This window comes from Gobio gobio (assembly GCF_949357685.1).
Source record: "Gobio gobio genome assembly, chromosome: 3".
NCBI lineage: Eukaryota > Metazoa > Chordata > Actinopteri > Cypriniformes > Gobionidae > Gobio > Gobio gobio.
This window is the reverse complement of record NC_137099.1, coordinates 53,443,395-53,465,430: the sequence shown is the minus strand read 5'-3', so window position 1 is coordinate 53,465,430 and position 22,036 is coordinate 53,443,395. Positions and strand designations below refer to the sequence as shown.

General features: G+C 38.3%; 1 protein-coding gene across 4 annotated transcripts in view; it reads left to right on the top strand.

The window, feature by feature from the left end:
- Positions 1-22,036, top strand: part of kif16ba (kinesin family member 16Ba) — a 53,424-nt gene that overhangs the window by 29,799 nt on the left and 1,589 nt on the right. For 2 of the 4 annotated variants that reach the window (XM_079812202.1, XM_079812203.1), the window contains 14 exons: positions 131-163; positions 780-833; positions 1,722-1,923; positions 2,222-2,445; positions 2,961-3,345; positions 4,276-4,536; positions 15,976-16,307; positions 17,244-17,402; positions 17,541-17,646; positions 19,459-19,506; positions 20,422-20,466; positions 20,544-20,666; positions 20,802-20,891; positions 21,930-22,013. In XM_079812202.1, coding sequence (XP_079668328.1) covers positions 131-163; positions 780-833; positions 1,722-1,923; positions 2,222-2,445; positions 2,961-3,345; positions 4,276-4,536; positions 15,976-16,307; positions 17,244-17,402; positions 17,541-17,646; positions 19,459-19,506; positions 20,422-20,466; positions 20,544-20,666; positions 20,802-20,891; positions 21,930-22,013 — 2,146 coding nt within the window. The remainder of the gene's footprint in view (positions 1-130; positions 164-779; positions 834-1,721; positions 1,924-2,221; positions 2,446-2,960; positions 3,346-4,275; positions 4,537-15,975; positions 16,308-17,243; positions 17,403-17,540; positions 17,647-19,458; positions 19,507-20,421; positions 20,467-20,543; positions 20,667-20,801; positions 20,892-21,929; positions 22,014-22,036) is intronic. The other 2 variants (XM_079812204.1, XM_079812205.1) reach the window with 2 other exon arrangements.

Here is a 22,036-nt window from a genome sequence, read left to right as displayed (position 1 = left end):
TTTATTTATTATAGTTGTTCATCATTTATTCTTTTGAATTGTCTTTAAATATAATTAATTGAGACTAATAGCTAGGATTTGTGCAGCAGTATTTGGTAACATTTCCTCTTTCTGAACTTCTTCATGGCAGTCTCTTCACTGAAAAGGGTCCCATCTTTCTCAGGTAGAACCAAAGCACAACTAGTGTTGTTCTCATGTTAACTGTCGTGTTCTATAAATATATTTAACATCAGTATTTGTGGGTTCAGTCTCTCCATTTCTCGTTTATCATGCTTGAGGAGCACTTCGTCATCATCCTCATAACACTTTAGTTGAACGTGTGTTTCCATCTCGGTTTTTTTTTAGTTGTGTATTCTGCAGCATGTGCTTATAGTTGCATGTGACTGCTGGATGCTCATAATAATGCAGACCCTCATCCCATGCACTGGTGTGAGTTTGCTGTGGTGTGTGTGTGTGTGTGTGTGTGTGTGTGTGTGTGTGTGTGTGTGTGTGTGTGTGTGTGTGTGTGTGTGTGTGTGTGTGTGTGTGTGTGTGTGTGTGTGTGTGTGTGTGTGTGTGTGTGTGTGTGTGTGTGTGTGTGTGTGTGTGTGTGTGTGTGTGTGTGTGTGTGTGTGTGTGTGTGTGTGTGTGTGTGTGTGTGTGTGTGTGTGTGTGTGTGTGTGTGTGTGTGTGTGTGTGTGTGTGTGTGTGTGTGTGTGTGTGTGTGTGTGTGTGTGTGTGTGTGTGTGTGTGTGTGTGTGTTCTAAGGGTGGAAACTAATTATGTCTTATATGTCCCAGACTGGAGTTTGAGAGGCAGCAAAGAGAAGAACTGGAAAAACTGGAAACTAAAAGGTGTGTCATGCGAATTATCTAACATTAATATATGCAAAACACTTCAGTGAAACGTGTCATTTATATAACACTTTACAATACGTTTTTTGTTAACTACATTAGGTAACATGAACTAATGATAAGCAATCTTAGTTAATGTTAAAGGTGCAGTGTGTGAATTTAGCGGCACCTAGCATGAGGTTGTGAATTGCACCCCCCCCCCCCCTCATTTCGGAGCACAAAGAGAAGCTACAGGGACCGACACTGGACAAAAATGTCATCGTATGAGAGAACAGAGAGTCACTAGCTCTCTGTAGAGAAGTTTGTCCGTTTAGGGCTACTGTAGAAACATGACGGCACAAAATGGCGACTTCACTGTAAGGGAACCCGCGGTGTATGGAGAGAGAAATGGCTCATTCTAAGGTAATAAAAACATAACGGTTCATTATGTAAGGTCTTTACACACCACTGAAAACATAGTTATGCATTTTATGTTGCATTTCTGTAAATAGGTCCTCATAAATACTACACACTGCACCTTTAATTTCTACCTTTACTAATACAAATTTATCAAACATTGTATCTGTTAACATTAGTTTATGCAATGTGAACTAACATGAATCAATTGTATTTTCATTCATTAACATTAATAAAATGCTGATGTTAACAAATACGATCTTATTTTAGATCCAAATTATCAAAAGTGAGCTGCATAAATATATCTACAGTGGTATTTAGTGGGATCTCATGCTACATACTTCGCACATTATAACAAAATCATGCAAAATACAGTTTTATGGATATGTAATACATATTTGTGACGGGTACATTTTCAATTCCACCCACCACTGGTTAATTTTGGGCCCTGTCCTGTCCAAACACCATCCTTCCCTTTTTTTTGTGGTCCAGGCGGCTGATAAAAGAGATGGAGGAGAAGCAGAAGTGTGAGAAGGCGGAGCTTGAGCGCATGCAGCACGAGGTGGAGTCTCAGAGGAAGGAGTCCAAACAGGTGCAGCTGCGCATACGCAGACAGGAGGAGAGTCTGCGCAGACGCAATCAGGACATCGAGAGCCGCCTCAGGGACTTGATCGCTGAGAAAGAGCGATTCCAGGTCAGACTGCTGATCAGGAAGCTGCCAATTAGAATAACAAGACGATAATGTTTTATTGCCATAATGAAGGAATTGTTCTATTCTTCCGGCTCATAAAATCATAAGTTATTTTGTCACAAGGCAACACAAACGCATTAGTTTTTACTTGGGTTAGCTCATCTAATCTCCAGCCATTTCCACACTCATAGCTGAAAATCACCTCAGTCAAGAGTTTAAATCGAAAAAACAATGCTTTCTTATGAACCGTCTTTGAATGTCAAGGCAGACTTCTTTATATGCTATTGTCTGTTTTGTTCAGGAGGAGAGGCACAGAGAGCAGAAGGAGCAGGAACAGCAGAAGCAGAAGCGACTGCAACCGAAGCAGAAGCCGGAGGAGAAGGAGGTGCAGAAGGAAGATCTGGAGGAGGATGAAAAGACTCAGGCTCAGCGAGAGCGAGCAGAACAAACCGAGCTCTTCCGTGAGCTGGAGCGGCTCAAAAGAGAGCGGGAGGTGCAGGCCGTCAAACTCCAGCTAGAACGCAGGTGAAAAAAGATTTTAACCTATTGGTAATGCCTGACTTGAAAAATATTTTTAATGATATAACTAGCCTCAGTATGACATATTAGTGTTAAAGCAAATTGGACCAAGTTGCAGATAGGATTTGTTTTTTATTATTTAAAAATGTAACTTAACTAAATGTATCTTAACTACATACATATATACATACATATATACATACATACATACATACATACATATAATAAAAAAACAGGATTTTTGTTTGTTTGTTTGGTGCGCACCAGGGTTCAGATGGCAGCGTTCACACTTCAAATGAACCGCACTAACAGAGCAATTGCACCAGGGTTCGTTTTAATCAAACCAAACATGCCAAGTGTGAACACACCCTAAGTTATAATCATTATAAAGTTATATTGGAAATGTTATGTTTTAAAGATATCATTCATTTTAAAATGTTTTTACATTTAGATTTATTAATATTGATATATTTGTATGGAGTGCCTACTTTTGAAACCGTGTCGGAATGAATGTCTTCCAGGCGTCTTGAGGAGCGAGAGAAGGAGCAGCTGAGTCTGGTTGGGCGTCTGGAGGAGCAGCTGAGGGAGCGCAGCGAGGAGACGGCCGCCCTACTCACTCCAGATGAAGCGCGGCGACTAGAGGAGGAGAGGCGGACGCTCACCGAGCTCAGGGAGGAGCTGCTCAGAGCGAAGGAGGCGCGCATTGATGGAGAGGAGGAAAGCGGGGAGGAGGCCCGGAGGAGCGCGCAGGCACGCTATGAACATTTCAAGCAGACGCAGGTGGAGGAGCTGGGTTTGCTGGAGGAGTCACTGATCCAGCAGAAGGACCGACTGGAGCGGGAGGTGGCCAATGAACAAACGTCTCTCGGCCTGCTGCTGCACACGCACAAGGACAAACAGAGACAGGTAGAGCTGTTCGTATTTCAAAAGCACACTGAAACCAGAGGGAAACACATTTGTAACTTTTCTGAACAGGCCTATTATTTGGGTTTGTAATTGTTTATTATATGTCATATTTAACTATTGTAATAAGAGTGTGGCACATTTCATATTCACATGAATATGATAATGTTGTTCATTTTTACTATTAATATTTTCAAATGTATATATTTTCATATATTTTTTGTATCAAGTTAGAAGAAACAAACATGTATCGTGACCAGTCCAATTCAAATTATTTCCATGTTTTTTTGCCACAAAATTAAGTTTTATTATGTATGGAAAGCACATACTCTTTGTCCCCCACTCAAACACACACATACAGCATGGACACACACACAATTTTATCGGTAAAATCAGTAGCAAAGCTATATGACATTTCTCACTAGCGAGGTAATAACGGCACTGTTCTTTAAGCAGGTAAATGTACCGTTTTGCTATTACTAGAGACGCTTAAACTCTCTCTACTAAAACTAAAATCTCTCGCTCTCTAATAACAGCATTAATAACTGCGTTAGTCTGCCATCAGTGGCTGAAGCCTCTGTTACTAGCTCTAAAAATGCTTTTTGCAATTAGCAACGGAGGCGTAAGAAATTAGAAAAACCTGACAAATGTCTTGAAATACATCATCTGATCAATGACCTGTGGATCTATAACATACAACACAATCAGTGTAGCCCTATTCCTGAAACAAATTACTAATATGAGTCATAATCAATAGTTCAATAAGATGAGAATCAGTCTGAAAAAGTGAATAATTGAAAGCATAATTTCTTTCAAATGTGAGTAAAAAGAACTTATAACTAAATAACCAAAAGAATTGAAATCAAATCAAGATTAGATTTTAAAATCGAATCGAATCTGGTGATTCACTGTGTCTCATCTTGTTCTCCTCAGGTCCGTGATATGATGGAGCGTGGCGTTCAGGACGTGTCGTCTCTGGGTCAGGAGGAGGTTCTGATCCAGCAGGCCGAACACAGGCTGCAGTTTAAAGAGAGACAGCTCCTATATCTCTGTGAGAAACAGCTCCCCGCCGTCTCAGAGGAGCGACAGAGAGCCAGCGAGCTCCTGGAGAGAGTGAGAAGCGGAAGAGGCTCTCCTGGTTTGGACAGAAGTTCAGAAGAAATGGACAAAGAACTGGACGAGACTCTGTATCAGGTAACACTCTGAAAACTCTGGTCAGTCAGGTGGTCACTTCCTGATGCTAATTGGACAAAATCAGTATTTGAAATAACTTAACTTATGGCAAGGCAAGTTTATTTATATAGCACATTTCATACTGTTAGGGTTTAACAGTTCAGGACCCAAAACCAGTTATGAAAAATGAAGACCAAGAGTCAGGAGTGCAATTAATTAAAGAAGAATGTACTTAAGAATAGTTTGCAGTTTCATCAGCAGAAGCCAGCTTCAAGTTTCACAAGGAGTTTGTAGGCCGTTCTCCCTCTCTCCCAGATTTCGTACATACAATTTCTCAACAGTTATGCTCTTTTCAAGGTCTAGCCACATCATTACTGCAAGTTGAATTATTCTGATTGGCTAAGGAAAAATAGACAGTCATAGTAAATTTCCACACATTGTCAGTTAATCAGATTCACGTGTCCCTAGATCACTTGTTGACGCTTTCACCCCGGAATTAGGCACGTAGTGACCTTCCAGATCTGGAGCAGGTGCCACCTTGTCCAGAATAACATCCCGTCACTCTCCCTAGGATGCCCATTGTACACCTTCAATACTGATCTGTAACACAGAATATTACGCACATACACAGATACACAGTTTCTCCTAGGTTGGAGTTGGTTGAGCGCCAGTTTTGATCAGAAAGTTTCCCAAAACATACTGATAACATTTGCTTTATCTCAGTAAGAGGTACAGACAGCATTCACCATAATTATTTAGTGTTTAATTAAAAGAAAATATAAAATGACAAAATTATAATATAAAAGAAAAGACATCCATATTTCATCTCTGGAAGTCGGGCTAAGTGAATAAGCACTGTTACTGCACTCCTGGCATGGGACAGACCCTCAGTCACTCGTGAGAGACCAAATACAAACTTTAGAAAACATATATGAAGAAACAATAAACAATCAGTGGTTCTATTGATTAAGTAATATCATAACTGGGAAGAATCATTAAAAATCATTATAATAATATTGAAGGATAAATATTGATTAATGCTTTGATTATACATTTAATTATTTATATATATATATATATATATAGGTATATTGAGGCGGTAGTGGATTTCAGAATCCGCACCCTTCAATACACAATAGTAATTCAAAGTACTTTACACAGAAAAGGAGTTAAAATATTCATAAGAAAATAAAAAATATAACCTGAGTCACCCCTATCTGGAGTGGATGAAAATGGAGAGTGAGGTTCGCGATTTTACTTTAGGCATGCAGACGCTTCTACAAACATTTGTGAAAGAATGGCTCTCTATGATCGGTTGCCACCTGTGGATTTTCTCACTACTAAATATTCCACAGTCAACTGTTAGTGGGATTATAACAAAGTGGAAGCAATTGGGAACAACAGCAACTCGGCCACAAAGTGGTAGGCCACGTAAAATCAGAGAGCGGGGTCAGCGCATGCTGAGGTGGACAGTGCGGAGAAATGGCCAACTTTCTGGTGAGTCAATAGCTACAGACTCCAAACTTTGTGTGGCCTTCAGTTTAGCTCAAGGACAGTGCGTAGAGCTTCATGGAATGGGTTTCCATGGCCGAGCAGCTCATCCAAGCCTTACATCACCAAGTTCAATGGAAAGCGTCAGATGCAGTGGGGTAAAGCACGCCGCCACTGGACTCTAGTGCAGAGGAGACGTGTTCTCTGGAGTGACCAATCAGGCTTCTCTATCTGGCAATCTGATGGACGAGTTTGGGTTTGGTGGTCGCCAGGAGAACGGTTCTTGCCTGACTGCATTGTGCCAAGTGTAAAGTTTGGTGGAGGGGGGATTATGGTGTGGGGGTTGTTTTTCAGGGGTTGGGTTTGGCCCCTTAGTTCCAGTGAAAGGAACTCTTAATTCTTCAGCATACCAAGACATTTTGGACAATTTCATGCTCCCAACTTTGTGGGAACAGTTTGGGGATGGGCCCCTTCCTGTTTCAACATGACCAGTGCACAAAGCAAGGACCATAGCTAAATAGAAATATTAAAAACTAGTAAAAGTGACCAAAACCACAAAATTACTAAAACTAAAATTTTAAGGAAAACTGCAAACATTAAAGGGTTAGTTCACCCAAAAATGAAAATTCTGTCATTAATTACTCACCCTCATGTCGTTGGACACCCGTAAGACCTCCGTTCATATTCGGAACACAAATGAAGATATTTTAGTTGAAAGCTGATGGCTGAGAAAGGCTTCACACAGGCCTCCATTGGCATTCAGTACATTGACACTTCCAAGATCCATGAAAGGCACTTAAAACGTCGTTACAAAGTCTATCTCACCACAGTGGCTCTACAATAATCATACAATGCGACGACAATAGTTTTTGTGCGCAAAAAAAAATCAAAATAACACCTTTATCCAACTTGTTCTCGACTTCCGTGTATGCCTCCACGACGCATGCGCGAGAATAGGACGCAGATCCGGCGTTCGGACAAATGACCCAGAAGCGATTTGTTTACGAGCAGAGGAAGACGCGCGTGTCTAAGCTGTTGGATTCTACATTGATCGTGCTTTAGGTCTCGGCGTAGTGCTCAAAATGGGGTTAGAGTGTGCATTTCATGGAATCCCGAGCCCCGGCGCTACGTCATATTCTCGCGCATGCGTCGTGGAGACACACGCGGAAGGCAATAACAAGCTGGATAAAGGTGTTCTTTTGATTTTTTTTTGCGCACAAAAACTATTGTCGTCGCATTGTATGATTATTGTAGAGCCACTGTGGTGAGATAGACTTTGTAACGACGTTTTAAGTGCCTTTCATGGATCTTGGAAGTGTCAATGTACTGAATGCCAATGGAGGCCTGTGTGAAGCCTTTCTCAGCCATCAGCTTTACACTAAAATATCTTCATTTGTGTTCCGAATATGAACGGAGGTCTTACGGGTGTCCAACGACATGAGGGTGAGTAATTAATGACAGAATTTTCATTTTTGGGTGAACTAACCCTTTAACACAAAATATCATATACTATATATACTATATATATATATATATATATATATATATATCTCTATATCATTTTAGCTATATATATATATTTTATATATATATAGCCTCATTTTAGCCTAACATATCATTGTATACCTCTATCTGTAAAATTCTGTTTATAGTAATAGCCATCTGTATATTATATTATATTCATAGTACATATCCACCTGTAAATTCTGTTTATAGTCCCCCGTGGGGACCCGGGGTAGAATAGGTCCCTAGCACCCCCTTGCTGATCGTAAGAGGCGACAAATGGGGCAGCTTGTGTGCCGTGGGTTGCGACTCGTGTCAGTGGAGGAAGAGATCCTGGTGCTTGAGGATTTTGGCTTGCTGCGGCCGCCATATTTCCAACACATCACTTTGGCTCCTACTTCATTTAGACGAGAGGTTGGAATGGCCCATTCTAACCAATCAGCATGTCAGGATTTGCCCTGGATTTGGCTTTGAATCACACTCAACTATGTAGTTATCACCACTTCCAGAAGGCACTGGCGTAGGGTCAATTGAGTAGTATAAATCTTGTGTTTATATGCTCAAGTATATCATTACTGCATCCTTGGTGTACATCCGGTGGATTTCCGCGGCACTGTACATCCCCTTGTAGGACTCCGAGGTGGGTGAGGAGCAGAGATGATGAACCAATTCTTTCTAACATGGCAAATAAACAAAACACCAAAAAACGGATACTGGATCAAGACTTGGAAGTTGAACTAACCACTAATCTTATCTATACTTCAAAAAATGAAAATTGGCAAAGATTTATATTACTTGAGTCTCTATCAATTGATAGCCCCCTCACTAAACTGGCTCCTTTTACTATTCAGAAAGGAATCACAGGAATAGCAGGAACAGTCAAAGATATCAAAAAGCTGCGATCGGGACAAATTTTGGTGGAATGTGTTCGGAAAGCAAACTCAGAGAACTTATTACGAGCAACAAATCTGGCAGGAGTCACTATGAAAGCATTCTGTCACCCTTCTCTGAATAACAGCAAAGGAGTGATCCGCACCAGAGAATTGCAAGACTTGGACGAAGCTGATATAACCTCAGAAATAAATCATATGGGTGTGATTGATGTCAAAAGAATAAGCATCAAAAAAGATGGACAAATAATTCCAACAGGAACATACATTCTGACTTTTAACAGACCTCATCCGCCAGAGAGAATTCAAATAGGATATCTAAGTGTCACTGTGGATATCTACATACCGAACCCGTTGAGATGTTATAAATGTCAGAAATTTGGACATGGTTCTGCTGGATGCAAAAATAAGGCTGTTTGCCACAATTGTGGTAAGGATGATCATGAAACAAACTGTACTAATCTCGCTAAATGTAAAAACTGTCTTGGTGATCATGCAGCTTCATCAAAGAAATGCCCTGCCTGGATTAAAGAAAAGGAAATACAAAAAATTAAACACACAAAGAAGGTGAGCTATCCTGAAGCTCGCAAACTTGTTGAAGGTTTCCCTGCCTTCACATTGAATAAATCCTATTCTGATGTGGTTAAACCAAACATACGGGAAATTAGTACTCAGACAGAACTGACTTGGATATCTACAGACAAACCTCAAGTTGTAAGCAGTAATAAGAACTTGTCTTCACAAAAAAGCAAAAATGTATATATCCAAACTAATCCGACTCAAGACACCCAGTTGGAACAAAGAGAATCCAGAGAGAAAAATAAATCTCAAAGCACAGTAACTCGACAATCAAATCAAGACAAAAAGAGAACTAAAAAACATGATAATCCAAAAGATGTTGAAATGTCAGAACCTATGACTAGTCGAAGTCGTAGCCTTTCTCCAAAGTGCAAGAATAAAGGACCTGTACCTATCTTCCCCACTTGAAGATAAGTAACCATTTAATTCAATGGAATTGTCGGGGTTTAAAAGCTAACTTTGCGGAGTTACAACGTTTAACAGCTGCTTTAAATCCCCTTGCTTATTGTATTCAAGAGACACATTTATCTCCAAATGATCCCTTGACTGTTAAAAATTTTAAGATGTTTAGTGTATATGGACCAAATGTACAATGACCTTCTGGTGGATCAGCCGTTTTGGTTAAAAAGGATATAATCCACAGTCATATTGTACTGGATACCCAAATACAAGCAATAGCAGTACGAATCACCCTTCATAGAGTCATTACATTATGCTCTATCTACATACCTCCCAGTAAAGCTATTACAACTAGCCTGACGTCGTCATACTCAATTCTAGTCAGAATATGAGTCTGATTCTGCTCCGTTGGGCTGTGATTATTGGGCGTGTTTCAACCGAACCAGGAAAGACCTCAATTGGATAGACCTACAACCAATCAGAGCAACGGAGCGACCGAGCGACGCATAACGTTAGTTGTCAAATGTCAACAGAACTCAACTGCACTGTGTTGCCAAGTCCACGAGTTAAAGCGACCGCAATTATGTGATATACAGACCCAGGAATGCGAATTTTAGCAGGCAGTCCTTCCAAAATAACACATATTTTACCCCCCAAATGCCTTTTTTCCCGGAGAACCCCCTTGGAAAGCTATTGGGCTTGTTTTTGGCTAGTTTTGAGGAACGTTAGCAATTAGGCGGGTTTTGTTGTAAACACTTGGCAACCCTGTCTGCACGCACGCTGGACTAACGTTAGAAGAAAAAGATGAGTGTAAACTAACTTTGCCGGTGTTGTAAAAAAATAATTTAACCTCTTAACAAGCGCCCCATTTTTGTGGAATTTTTTGAAAACGATATACCCAAATGAAAATGTCTGCAGCTCTTAAACCCTATGGTCTATATTCATAAACCTGGTCTTATTTTAAACTAGACACTTGAAATATTGCTACCCAAGAGTCATAATAACTCAAAGTAATATGGGAACAGAGTAATATACATGTAAATATACATGTAAGTGACTCACGTTTTTTGTTTTTTGTTTTCAATTAGGGAAAAAAATATTATAATTTAATGTTAAGAGCCTGAAAATAACTTAAATATAAAACTGAATGTCTAATCATGTCATGATTCAAATATGAGGATGATTCTCTCAGTAATGTAGCTTCTGTGAGCTTTTATGTCAAGAAAAGTCTAGGCGTCATTTCAAAAAGGCCATTTATTTCAGAACATTTGCTATTGTAAAGAGTAGTTTTTCATTCAAATAAATCTGCAATAAACTGCAATATACTACTAATTATAATGGATAAACAGTTACTGAAAAACTAAAGCAACTATTTACAGAGATTACAAAGTGTAAAAAACTCATTTAGCTGATGGGAAGCGTCAGTGAGAGACAGCGCGCTCCACTGCAGTTGCGCCATGGAGAACGTGCAGCCAGCGCGCAAACAGTATTCACCAAAGCCTACTTACGCAAACTGCGCAAGATAATGCCTTTTGATTGGTTACTAAGTCCATCAATCAAACCTTTGTTGAAAAGGCATTGGCTGGGCACCGAGTGCCTTTATCCAACGAAAACCATGGGCGCAATGATTGACAGCTCACCAAGCCTGTAAGGCACTTCCTCTATATGATGCATCCCAGAAGAGTCTCTGATTGAAGGAGAGAGACGGGGGAGGGTTTAAAATACGTGGGAGAAGCCATTCTAGCAGGGGGAGTTTGCCAGACACGGAATAGAATCGATATTTCATTGAAAATGGACATGATTGATCACGCTAACTCAAAACTCTCTTGCAAACAACGGAGGATTTTTAGTTTTTTCCCTATTTTTTCGTTGTTTTGGATTAAAAAGTGGGATGCATTTTGAAGAATGGACTCTTACACAGAGATGTATGCGGGTGTTTATTGGATTCGTCCGATCTGATCTGAACGACAGGAGATGAAAGATGAGTAACGCTGATATTTTTCTAATGTTTACATGGCCGGTCCTTTAGTGTTTCATTTAACCCTTTCCTCTCTGGTGTATTTATTGCAAAAACAAGTTCAGAACATGAATCTTGAGTGTTTTAGCTTTCAAATGATGCGTAGTTTGTGATAGTTGATTGAATATTTTGTATAAAACAAAAGTAGATAAAAGTACACACCCCTCCACTTCCGTCAACCCCCCCGTCCACGAACCGGTGCGGGTTAAGAAGTTAAGGATACACAGAGTACTTACCAACACCATCATCATTTCTGAGAGAAATAGTAAAGGTGAATGCATATATGAACAACCTCTCCGTTAGGATTAGAACAAATTCAACCCAAGCGGCTTTTGATGACGTGGATGATTACGTTACTGTTGATCATCTGTCCATCACCGTATAAAGCCCGCCCTGACAATTTCATTGGTCCGAACAGCTTCTGTTCGGGCATAATTACTTCTCTATTGAGCAAGTCCAGACCGAACTGCCCGAGTAAAAATGTTGTGGGCGGGGCTAAGTTCGGCTGGCATCCAGGCTATATTACAACGCAAGAATTGGATAAACTTGTAGCACAATTGCCGACTCCATTTATACTTATGGGTGATTTTAACAGTCATAATCCTTTATGGGGAGAAGATCGATGTGATGTTAAAGGAAAGAGAGTGGAAGATTTTATACACAATAATGATTTGTGTTTACTAAATGATGGAACAAAAACCTACCTTCATCCAGGTCATGGCACTTACTCTGCAATTGATTTGACTATTTGCAGTGCTGAAATGTTTTTAGATTGTACATGGAGGGTCTGGGATGATCTATGTGGGAGTGACCACTTTCCACTTATTACTTCATTTACAAAATCGGATGTCCAACAAAGACCTTCAAGATGGCTACTTAAGAAAGCAGATTGGCCTTCTTTTGAAATCATGTGTTATGAAAAATTTATTTCAGCAACTCAAGATAATCAGAACTCTATAGAAACTTTTGCTGAACAGTTAATTGATATTGCAAATGAAACAATTCCAAAGACGTCCTCTAAATCACACTGTAAGACTAACCCTTGGTTTAATGAGCAGTGTAAAAAAGCTATCGGGGCACGGAAAAAGGCGGAAAGACTTTTTAATAGACAGCCATCAACGACTAATTTTACACTTTTTAAAAGTTGTAGAGCTCAAGCTCGCAGAACTATAAATGAAGCAAAAAAACAAAGCTGGAGACAATTTGTATCAAGTTTAACATGTTATACTCCCATGAAGAGGATCTGGAACATGATTCGCAAAATGAAGGGCATTGGAAATGGATCTCATATACAACATATAAAAAAAACGGGAAATTCTTCAGACAAAGGAAATGGATATAGCAAATACATTAACAGAATCTTTTGAAAAGAATTCGTCAATAGAAAACTGCCTCCCTGAATTCCAGTTAATACGAACACAGCAGGAAAGGAAAAAATTTAACTTCTGTTCAGATAACAAAGAAGTATATAATCAACTTTTTAAGATAGAAGAATTAATACACTCCTTAAAATGCTCACATGACACTGCTGTTGGTCCAGACAAAATTCATTATCAATTTTTAAAGCACTTACCCCAAAGTATGTTATCTCTTCTTTTGGATAACTTCAATCTTGTCTGGTCTTCTGGACAAATACCGTCCTCTTGGAAAGAAGCAACCGTAATCCCAATACCTAAACCAGGAAAAGACCATACAGATCCAAATAACTATCGTCCAATTGCTCTTACCAGTTGCCTCTGTAAAACAATGGAGAGAATGGTAAATAATCAACTTGTTTGGACACTGGAATCGAAGAAACAAATAAGTGATTATCAATGTGGCTTTAGACGTGGAAAGTGCACTTTGGATCAATTAATCCGACTGGAAACATATATCAGAGATGGTTTCATTAGAAAAGAACATGTTGTCGCTGTCTTTTTTGACTTGGAAAAAGCATATGATACAACATGGAGATATGGAATCTTGAAAGATCTTTACCACATGGGTTTTCGAGGACGATTACCCATCTTCATTTCAAATTTTTTGGCTAGCAGATATTTTAAAGTCCAAGTAGGAAACACCTTGTCGGATATCCACAAACAAGAACTTGGAGTTCCTCAGGGAAGCATTCTCTCTGTCACTCTTTTTAGCATTAAAATAAACAGCATTGAGAGTATCATCGGATCTAATATATTCTGCAGCCTATATGTGGATGATCTCTGTATCTGTTATAGAGGGAAGAACATGAGTACAATTGAAAGGCAACTGCAGTTATGTATCGAGAAAATATATCAGTGGTCAGTTGAAAATGGATTCAAGTTCTCTAAATCAAAAACTGTTTGTACCCACTTCTGTATCCAGCGATCCCTTCATCATGATCCAGAACTCTTCATTAATAGAGAACCGATTAATGTTGTTAAGGAAATCAAGTACTTGGGTCTTCTATTTGACAACAAAATGACTTCCATCCCTCATTTGACATTACTAAAAAACAAGTGTCTTAAAGCAATGAATATAATGAAAGTATTGGCAAAAACAAAATGGGGAGCAGATTACATTGTTCTTTTGAGACTCTATAGAACACTAATTCGTTCCCGTCTGGACTATGGAAGCATAATATATGACTCTGCCAGAAAATCATATAAGCAGATGCTTGATTCAGTACATCATCAGGGCTTACGGCTTGCCTTGGGAGCATTTAGAACTTCGCCAGTGCAAAGTTTGTACATTGAAGCCAATGAACCTTCCCTTCAAAATAGACGATTGAAGCTCTCACTCCAATATGCTGTCAAAATAAAGGCAAATAAAACCAATCCTGCCTATTCTACAGTCTTCAACCCACAATTTACTCCTTTGTATGAGAGCAAACCTAAAAGCATCAGATCCTTTGGTATACGTATTAAACCACACTTGGAGAACTTAAATACAAATTTGAACATTTTAAGTCAAATACAATTTAATTCTATATCTCCCTGGAAATTAAAGAAGCCTAATATCAATTTGGATTTGGCTCATCAGAGGAAAGGAGTGACTCATCCAAATGTATATAGACAGCAATATTTGGACATAAGAAACCAATTCCCTTTTCATATACCTATATTCACAGATGGTTCGAAGGTGGAAAATAGTGTAACAGCAGCAATGGTGACTGGACATCAACGCTATGGAATACGTATTCCAAAACAATGCTCAATTTTTTCTGCTGAAGCACGTGCTTTACTTTTGGCTTTGGAACATATTGAAAATACACAACAAAAAAATTCTATAATTTTTACAGACTCGAAATCTTGTCTTCAAGCATTGGACACTTTAAAAACTGATCATCCTTTAGTGGACTGCATCATAACAAAAGGGGATTATCTATTAAATCAGTTCTTCAGTATCATCTTTTGCTGGGTTCCAGGACATGTGGGACTTTCAGGAAATGAACGAGCTGATGCAGCTGCTAAGGACGCTCTTAATCAGGAGGTTAATGAATGTCAAATTCCTCCTTCAGACATCAGACCGATTATTAATCGATATATTTTAAATAAGTGGCAAGAAGAGTGGAATATGTACAAGACTAATAAATTGTATGGAATTCATCCAGAAATTACAAACAGATTTTTTCAAAATTTGAAAACTAGACTTGATCAAGTGGTTTATACCAGATGTCGTATGGGTCACACAAGTTTGACCCATGCTTTTTTGCTTAAGGGTGAAGACCCAATTTTATGCATGTTTTGTAAAATTCCTTTATCTGTTAAACATATTTTATTGGATTGTCCTGGAATTATTACAAGCAGAATGCTCTTTTATGAAGTTACTTCACTTAAGGACGTATTTAATGAGATTATGCCTGAAAAGGTTTTGGATTTTTTATCATATGTTAATTTAAAACATCTTGTATAATATGACTTGCTGTTTTGTTTTTTATTGCATTTAGATGATATTTGTATTTTTGTAGTTGAATTTTTGCCATGAAAATAGCTTTGAATGCTCACATGGCATTAAATAAAATAATCTGAATCTGAATCTGTTTATAGTAATAACCATCTGTATATTATTCACTGTACATATTCACCTGTAAATTCTGTTTATAGTAATAACCATCTCTCTATTTATAGATATATTTATATATATTCAGTACATATCCATGTCCTGTGTATATATATATATACATACATACACACACACACACACACATACATATATATACACTTAATACTATACTAGTTTATAAATTAAACTAAATAACACTAATATTGCTTTTAAAATTTAAAAGCATGACAGAAGTTCAGCTGTTATCAAAACTGTCCAGCTTGTGCATTATTTTTGTCCTATTTTTCCAACAAGTAGTGGTTTAGAGTGGCATTAGATTATTGCAATGAATCCGTTCCAAAAACTGGTTCACCAAATCATTCTAGTCATTCTAGTTTTCCTGAATGAAACAATTCCTGTAGACTTACATTGAAGGAGGAGCTTGAGCGATATCTAGATACCAGAATATCAGAGACTTGTTTAACGTGTTTAAACCCAAGATTTTCACCCTGAGAGTTGTTTCAATAGTAGCATCTCACAAACTTTCCTTTATTATCTTTCTTTGTGGTCTGTTTTTCGCAGGTTGAGAAGGAGCTGGAGGAGAAGGAAGAGCGCTTGTCTCAGTACAGCGCGAGCGCCGAGCAGTTGCAGCAGCTGCAGCAGTCGTACGAGTTCACTGCGAACGTGGCCCGACAGGAGGAGAAGGTTCGCAGGAAGGAGAAGGAGATCCTGGAGTGGAAGGAGAAACAGCAGCGAGAGGCTCTGGAGCAGGCGGTCGCGCGTTTGGAGAGGAAACACTCGGCCTACCGCAGGAGCCTCAGCCTGGAGACGGACACTGAAGGGCCCCGCAAGAGGTCACAGTCCGCACATGGACAGAGCACTTCCAGGTTTACAGGAACACAAGACCTGGACAGGTGTGGAGTTGTTTTGCAAGATCACACTACATTTTTGTTTTCAAACTTTCTGATGCTAAGTACCCTCAAATACGATGAACCCTTGTGGGACACTGTTCATAAATATAAAGGTATATTTTTTATGCATATAAAATCCATTTATACTGTGTGAGAAAATTATTAAGGTATGGGGAAAACTCTATTAATCCCATTAAGAAAATGTTCAAACCAGACCACTCACATAAAACATAAATCCTCAAAAATACAAATATAAACGCATAATAATGATTAGTATAAAATATACCGAAAATAATGATTATCCATTAATCCAAAAATAAACCACCCATAAGCCTCAAGACAAATTATATGTTTACATATATATATATATATGACAAATGTTTTGGTCTGCCAAAAAATTTTACTCAAACAATATGCAAATAATAAATATGAGAACAGTAAAATTAAATTAAGATTTTTATATATTTTATATTTGTTTTGCAAAATTAAATCATTGGCTTTTACGTAGTCCATATACAAAAATAAATTATTAAAATATCTGGAAAATATTTACTTTTTATTAAATTGACAGTGCGTCATCTGTGTTTGGCAATTACATTTTTTCCACAAAGGAAATATTTATAAAACTGAACAAATAAATGTAAAATAATTGTAATTAATGTCTTGATTATTATTAATTAACTCATTTCTGACCGGTCTTTAGAAAGCAGAATGAAATGCTATTAAATTTACTTAATGTGATGTGAATGTGAAAAATAATTATGTTAAGTATGTTCTTTCATTAAGGTTTTAAGTGCAGACATGAACTATAACTATATAATAAATAAAACAATTCTTTAACCCTAGGACCTTTAACTTGTGGCCCCCAGGGGTCTCTATAAATGAATGTGATAAATCCAGAGCTTTTATCCTTCTGATTTTATCATGGATGTTTCTCAGGATGGAGCGAGAGATTGCCCAGCTGAAGCAGAGGATCAGTGAGAGTGAAGGAAGTGTGCGGAGTCTAAGTGTGAGTGGGGAGGAAAAGAACAACGTGAACCAGTCGCCCGTCAGCCCCATACAGACCCTCCCCACCGTACTGTCTATAGGAGACGAGAGGTGCGCACACTGATTAATGCTCTCAAACTAGCATCGTGTAGTAAAGTTTTACTGCATGTTTGTGATGTGGTTAGTAAGTAATGACAGAACTTTTATTTTTGACTGAACTGTTCCTTTAATCAGTCGTTTCTCCCTCAGGATAAGTGCGTATATTGAAGAAGAGGTGCAGCGGAGGCTGCAGAAACTGAACCTGCTGAACAGAGAGAATAACAACACGCTCTCGCTGTCCTCAGACTCACTGCAGGTAAATGACTACAGCTCTCTCACTTTAAACCGCAACAACCATAGTCTGGAGAATAAGAATTAAGGAATAATTAAGTGTGAAAGCTCCAGAAACTGTGTTTTCTTCTCAAACTTTTTTTGTGTGTGACCCTGCTGCCCCAATTAACTTTTCTTCTCCAATGGTCACACCTTAATTTTGCAGTGTATATACTGTATATGGTATTCTAGTATCATTCTCATGGGCATTTAAAGGGTTAGTTCACCCAAAAATGAAAATTCTGTCATGAATTACTTACCCTCATGTTGTTGGACACCCGTCAGACCTCCGTTCATCTTCGGAACACAAATGAAGATATTTTAGTTGAAATCTGATGGCTCAGAAAGGCCTCCATTGACACAATGGTACGTTTCACTCTCAAAACCCTTAAAAGGTACTAAAGACGTCGTTTCAAAAAAATCTATCTACAGTGGTTCTAAAATAACTTTATGAATCGGCGACAATAGTTTTTGTGTGCAAAAAAACCCTAAATAACGACTTGTATAGTGATGACGATTTCAAAACACGGCCTCATGAAGCTTCGAAGCGTTATGAATCAGCGAGTCGATTCAGCGGTTTGGATCGCCAAATTTCAGCAGTTTGGCGGTTTGACACGCGATCCGAATCATGATTCGACTCACTGATTCATATCATAACGCTTCGAAGCTTCATGATGCTTTGTTTTGAAATCGTCATCACTATATAAGTCGTTATTTAGGGTTTTTTTCTGCGCACAAAAACTATTCTCGTCACTCCATAAAGTTATTGTAGAACCACTGTAGTGAGATGGACTTTGTAACGACGTCTTTAGTACCTTTTAAGGGTCTTGAGAGTGAACCGTGATTTGTGCCAATGGAGGCCTTTCAGAGCCATCAGATTTCAACTAAAATATCTTCATTTGTGTTCCGAAGATGAACGGAGGACTTACGGGTGTCGAACGACATGAGGGTAAGTAATTAATGACAGAATTTTCATTTTTGGGTGAACTAACCCTTTAATAATTTTTGACATTTCAGTGTGAGTTATATCTCTTATTTGGCCTATTTGTCTTCTAAGCACTAAATAAAAAACAAAGCTAAATAGATATGATAAAATAAATGAATAGACAAAAATGACAAAAGCACATAAAATGATTAAAACTTAAACTAAAATGTAAAATGAAAACTGAAAATGTAAAAATAAAAACTAATTAAAAATGCTATAATAGTATATTAATAATACTACAAATAACACTGGTGTATATTTTCCAGTACTGTTTTTTACTTTACGTATTTATTTACCACAGTTTTCTTCAGAAAATCTAGTCATTTCTGCCAATGTAGCTGATATCTCGCAACCAGAGAAAAATAACAATAAACCAATAATAAATAGAATATTCAGTGGAAAACGATACAGTTGTATTGGTTATAATAGTTTGTCTCACTCAAGAATACTTGACCGTGCAGAAATGTTCAAATGCTGTTTAGATTGTAGATCATAACATGTTCTTATCATCATTATTCTAATATAAACGTGTACATGCTATTGTAAAAGCATCTATCTGTTTAATTTGGATTCTTCAAAACTTTTAAAAAGCTGTCCCAAACTGAATATACATTTTTTACACACAATTTCTGTTTGGGTTTTAGCCGAAAGCACAATCAAATTAGCCAAAATGTTTAACTTTATATCCACAGAGGTTTCTGTGCAGGCACACATTCAGTTGAAATAGTTGAATGTGATCCTAGTCATGCACAAGAGACGCATTAAAACACACAGGATTGTTTTTGGCACCAACACAGTTGTTTAACTCCACAGGAGGAGGAGCTGGATAGTGACGGTAGCTCTGTTAGATTGACAGATGAGGTAAGCACAGGCCTCAGCCAATCAGCACCAGCTGAGTGGACTGTGGTTTGCATGAATCCAGCCTTAATAATCTGCATATTTCTCACAATCTCTGATGCCAGTAGATTGGGTCTTTCCTCTGCGGTTTTCCACTTTGGGGCACTTTTAAGGGCAGAGTCACGCAGAGGCAAATTCCGAGTATGGGTTACCATACTTGGCCTTCACATGTCACTTTCAGTTTGGGAGCATGCGGCCTGCCCACCGATGTCTTTCATAGGTGCATTTCATCTGTTGCTGCAATGAAACTGTTTTCTTTTTGCTACCTCAATAGCTCAGTTTCCATCCGATCGCCAGGATTTTGCCAAGTAAGACATGTTCCTGGGTCAACATGTTTCCTGTCCAGAAACATAGTCCTAACCCTAAACCTACCCCTACCTTATCCCTAAAATCAGAGGGAAATTAAGTGAATAAGCACCTAGCCCTGGTTGTAAGCCTAAACTTGACATTAACTGTAAGCTTGTCTCTCAAATCTGATTGGTTGATTGGAATGTTGTTCCAGGATCAACAAAGATGTACTTGGTAAAATAATGTTCACTGTTTTCATCCACCCATTTTTATGCGAGTTTTGGGATATTGCAAACGGCAAAATGCGCATAAATTCTAAGTGAATGTGATCATGTGACCAATCGCATCGCACAGCATCTCCGATGTTGGTTTAGTCGTTTTGAAAGCCAAAGTCTGTCATCAGAATGACTTGGAATGTTTTATGCGATATTCCAATTTAATTCCAAGTTGCAACATTGGATGGAAACATAGCTATTCATGGGAAATGACAAACAAGTGCTTGCTTGATCCCTGAAATCTGCTCCGTTGAGAGGTGTGTGTGTGTGTGTGTGTAATTTTGTAACCCTAATCAACTCTATTTCAATCTCTCAGGATAACGATAAAAAACGCACGGATCCACGCAAACTGAAATACGAGGTATGATACGAGGATGTGTTTAGGGAATGTTATTTCATTAGCATGTTTTCTGACCGTCACTGTCCGTCTTTCCACAGCGACTGGTGTCGATTCCTCTGGATCTGAGTCCAGAGAGCCTGAAAGATCCAGTGAGGATCAGTATTCCGCGTCACATCTTGTGCGGACAGGGCAAAGACGAACACTTCGAGTTTGAAGTCAAGGTTGGTCTGCGTTTTAATCTCCGTCAGTGCATTATCTATGGGAATTGTCGAATTGACCATCTGGCGACCCATACTAAATAAAAAAATCTCTGTACCATGAAAAGCTTTGATTTGGGCTTTTGCGTCTGTGTTCAGATCACCGTTTTGGATGAAACGTGGACGCTGTTTAGAAGATACAGTCGTTTTCGGGAGATGCACAAATCTCTGAAGCTGAAATATCCAGAGGTACGACGTACATGTACACATGGAAACAAATGTGACACAGCAAGCAGAGCATGAACACACAACAAGCACACACAAACCCGCCTCCCCTCACTCACTTTTCATTTGCTCCGGATGAATATTGTTGCTGATACAGGGCTTGAATTTCGTTGTGGGAATGCGTGCATTGCGCATAATTTTACTCATTCCCACAGATTTTGTTCCCACACCCAAAGTGCGCACACATAAAGCCGCCTCTCAGTACTAAATTGAGTTCTTTTTCGCTGCTTAAACAGTCAAATACACACAAAATCATGTCAAAATGCCCGTCTTGGCGAGTATTCACGTAAACACAGTCAGTTATGTTTTAAGGGTATGTAAACAGTTGAGAAAGAAAAGGCTTGTGTAACAGTATAATGGATCCGTGTGTCAGCTCTTAAAGTGACAGCAGCCTAATATTCCAGCATGCAATATCTATATATATATATATGGCAGTTTTTCCCCATGGTATCGATGTCAAACTTGTGGCTAGTAACTTTGGAAAACCACTCAGGAAAAACAGTTAATGTCAAGCCCTGTCTAAAATTCATTACAAGTTGCTTTGGATAAATGCATAAATATAAGATTAAATTAATTTCAGATCAAATTGGTGTATGTAATGTTAATTTTGAATGATTTTCTTTTTATTATTAATATTCTTTTTATAAATCATATTTCAACCCAAAATAATTATATAATGCTGAAAGAAACTTGAAGCACATTTTTTCTTTTATTTAATAGATTTGTTTGCATTATTTTCATGCAATTACAAGTTGTTCTGGTTAAATGCAAAATATATACATTTAATCATTATTGTAAATATATTTATATTTTAAAACTATATTATCATTACTAAAAATATATATTCACTTAAAAATAATTCTATATTTTGCAGATGCAAGCTAATTTTTAGGATCATACATTTTGTATTTTTTCCCATTGATTTTATTTAAATATGATCTAGACACGTTTTCGTGAGATTATTCGTATTGGATATTTTAATTCTTGAATGTCTTGTTCCAGCTCGCGGCTTTGGACTTCCCTCCCAAAAAGATTTTTGGAAACCGAGACGAAAGAATGATTGCGGAACGCCGGAATCAGTTGGAGGTGTGTTTACTGTCATTCAGCTT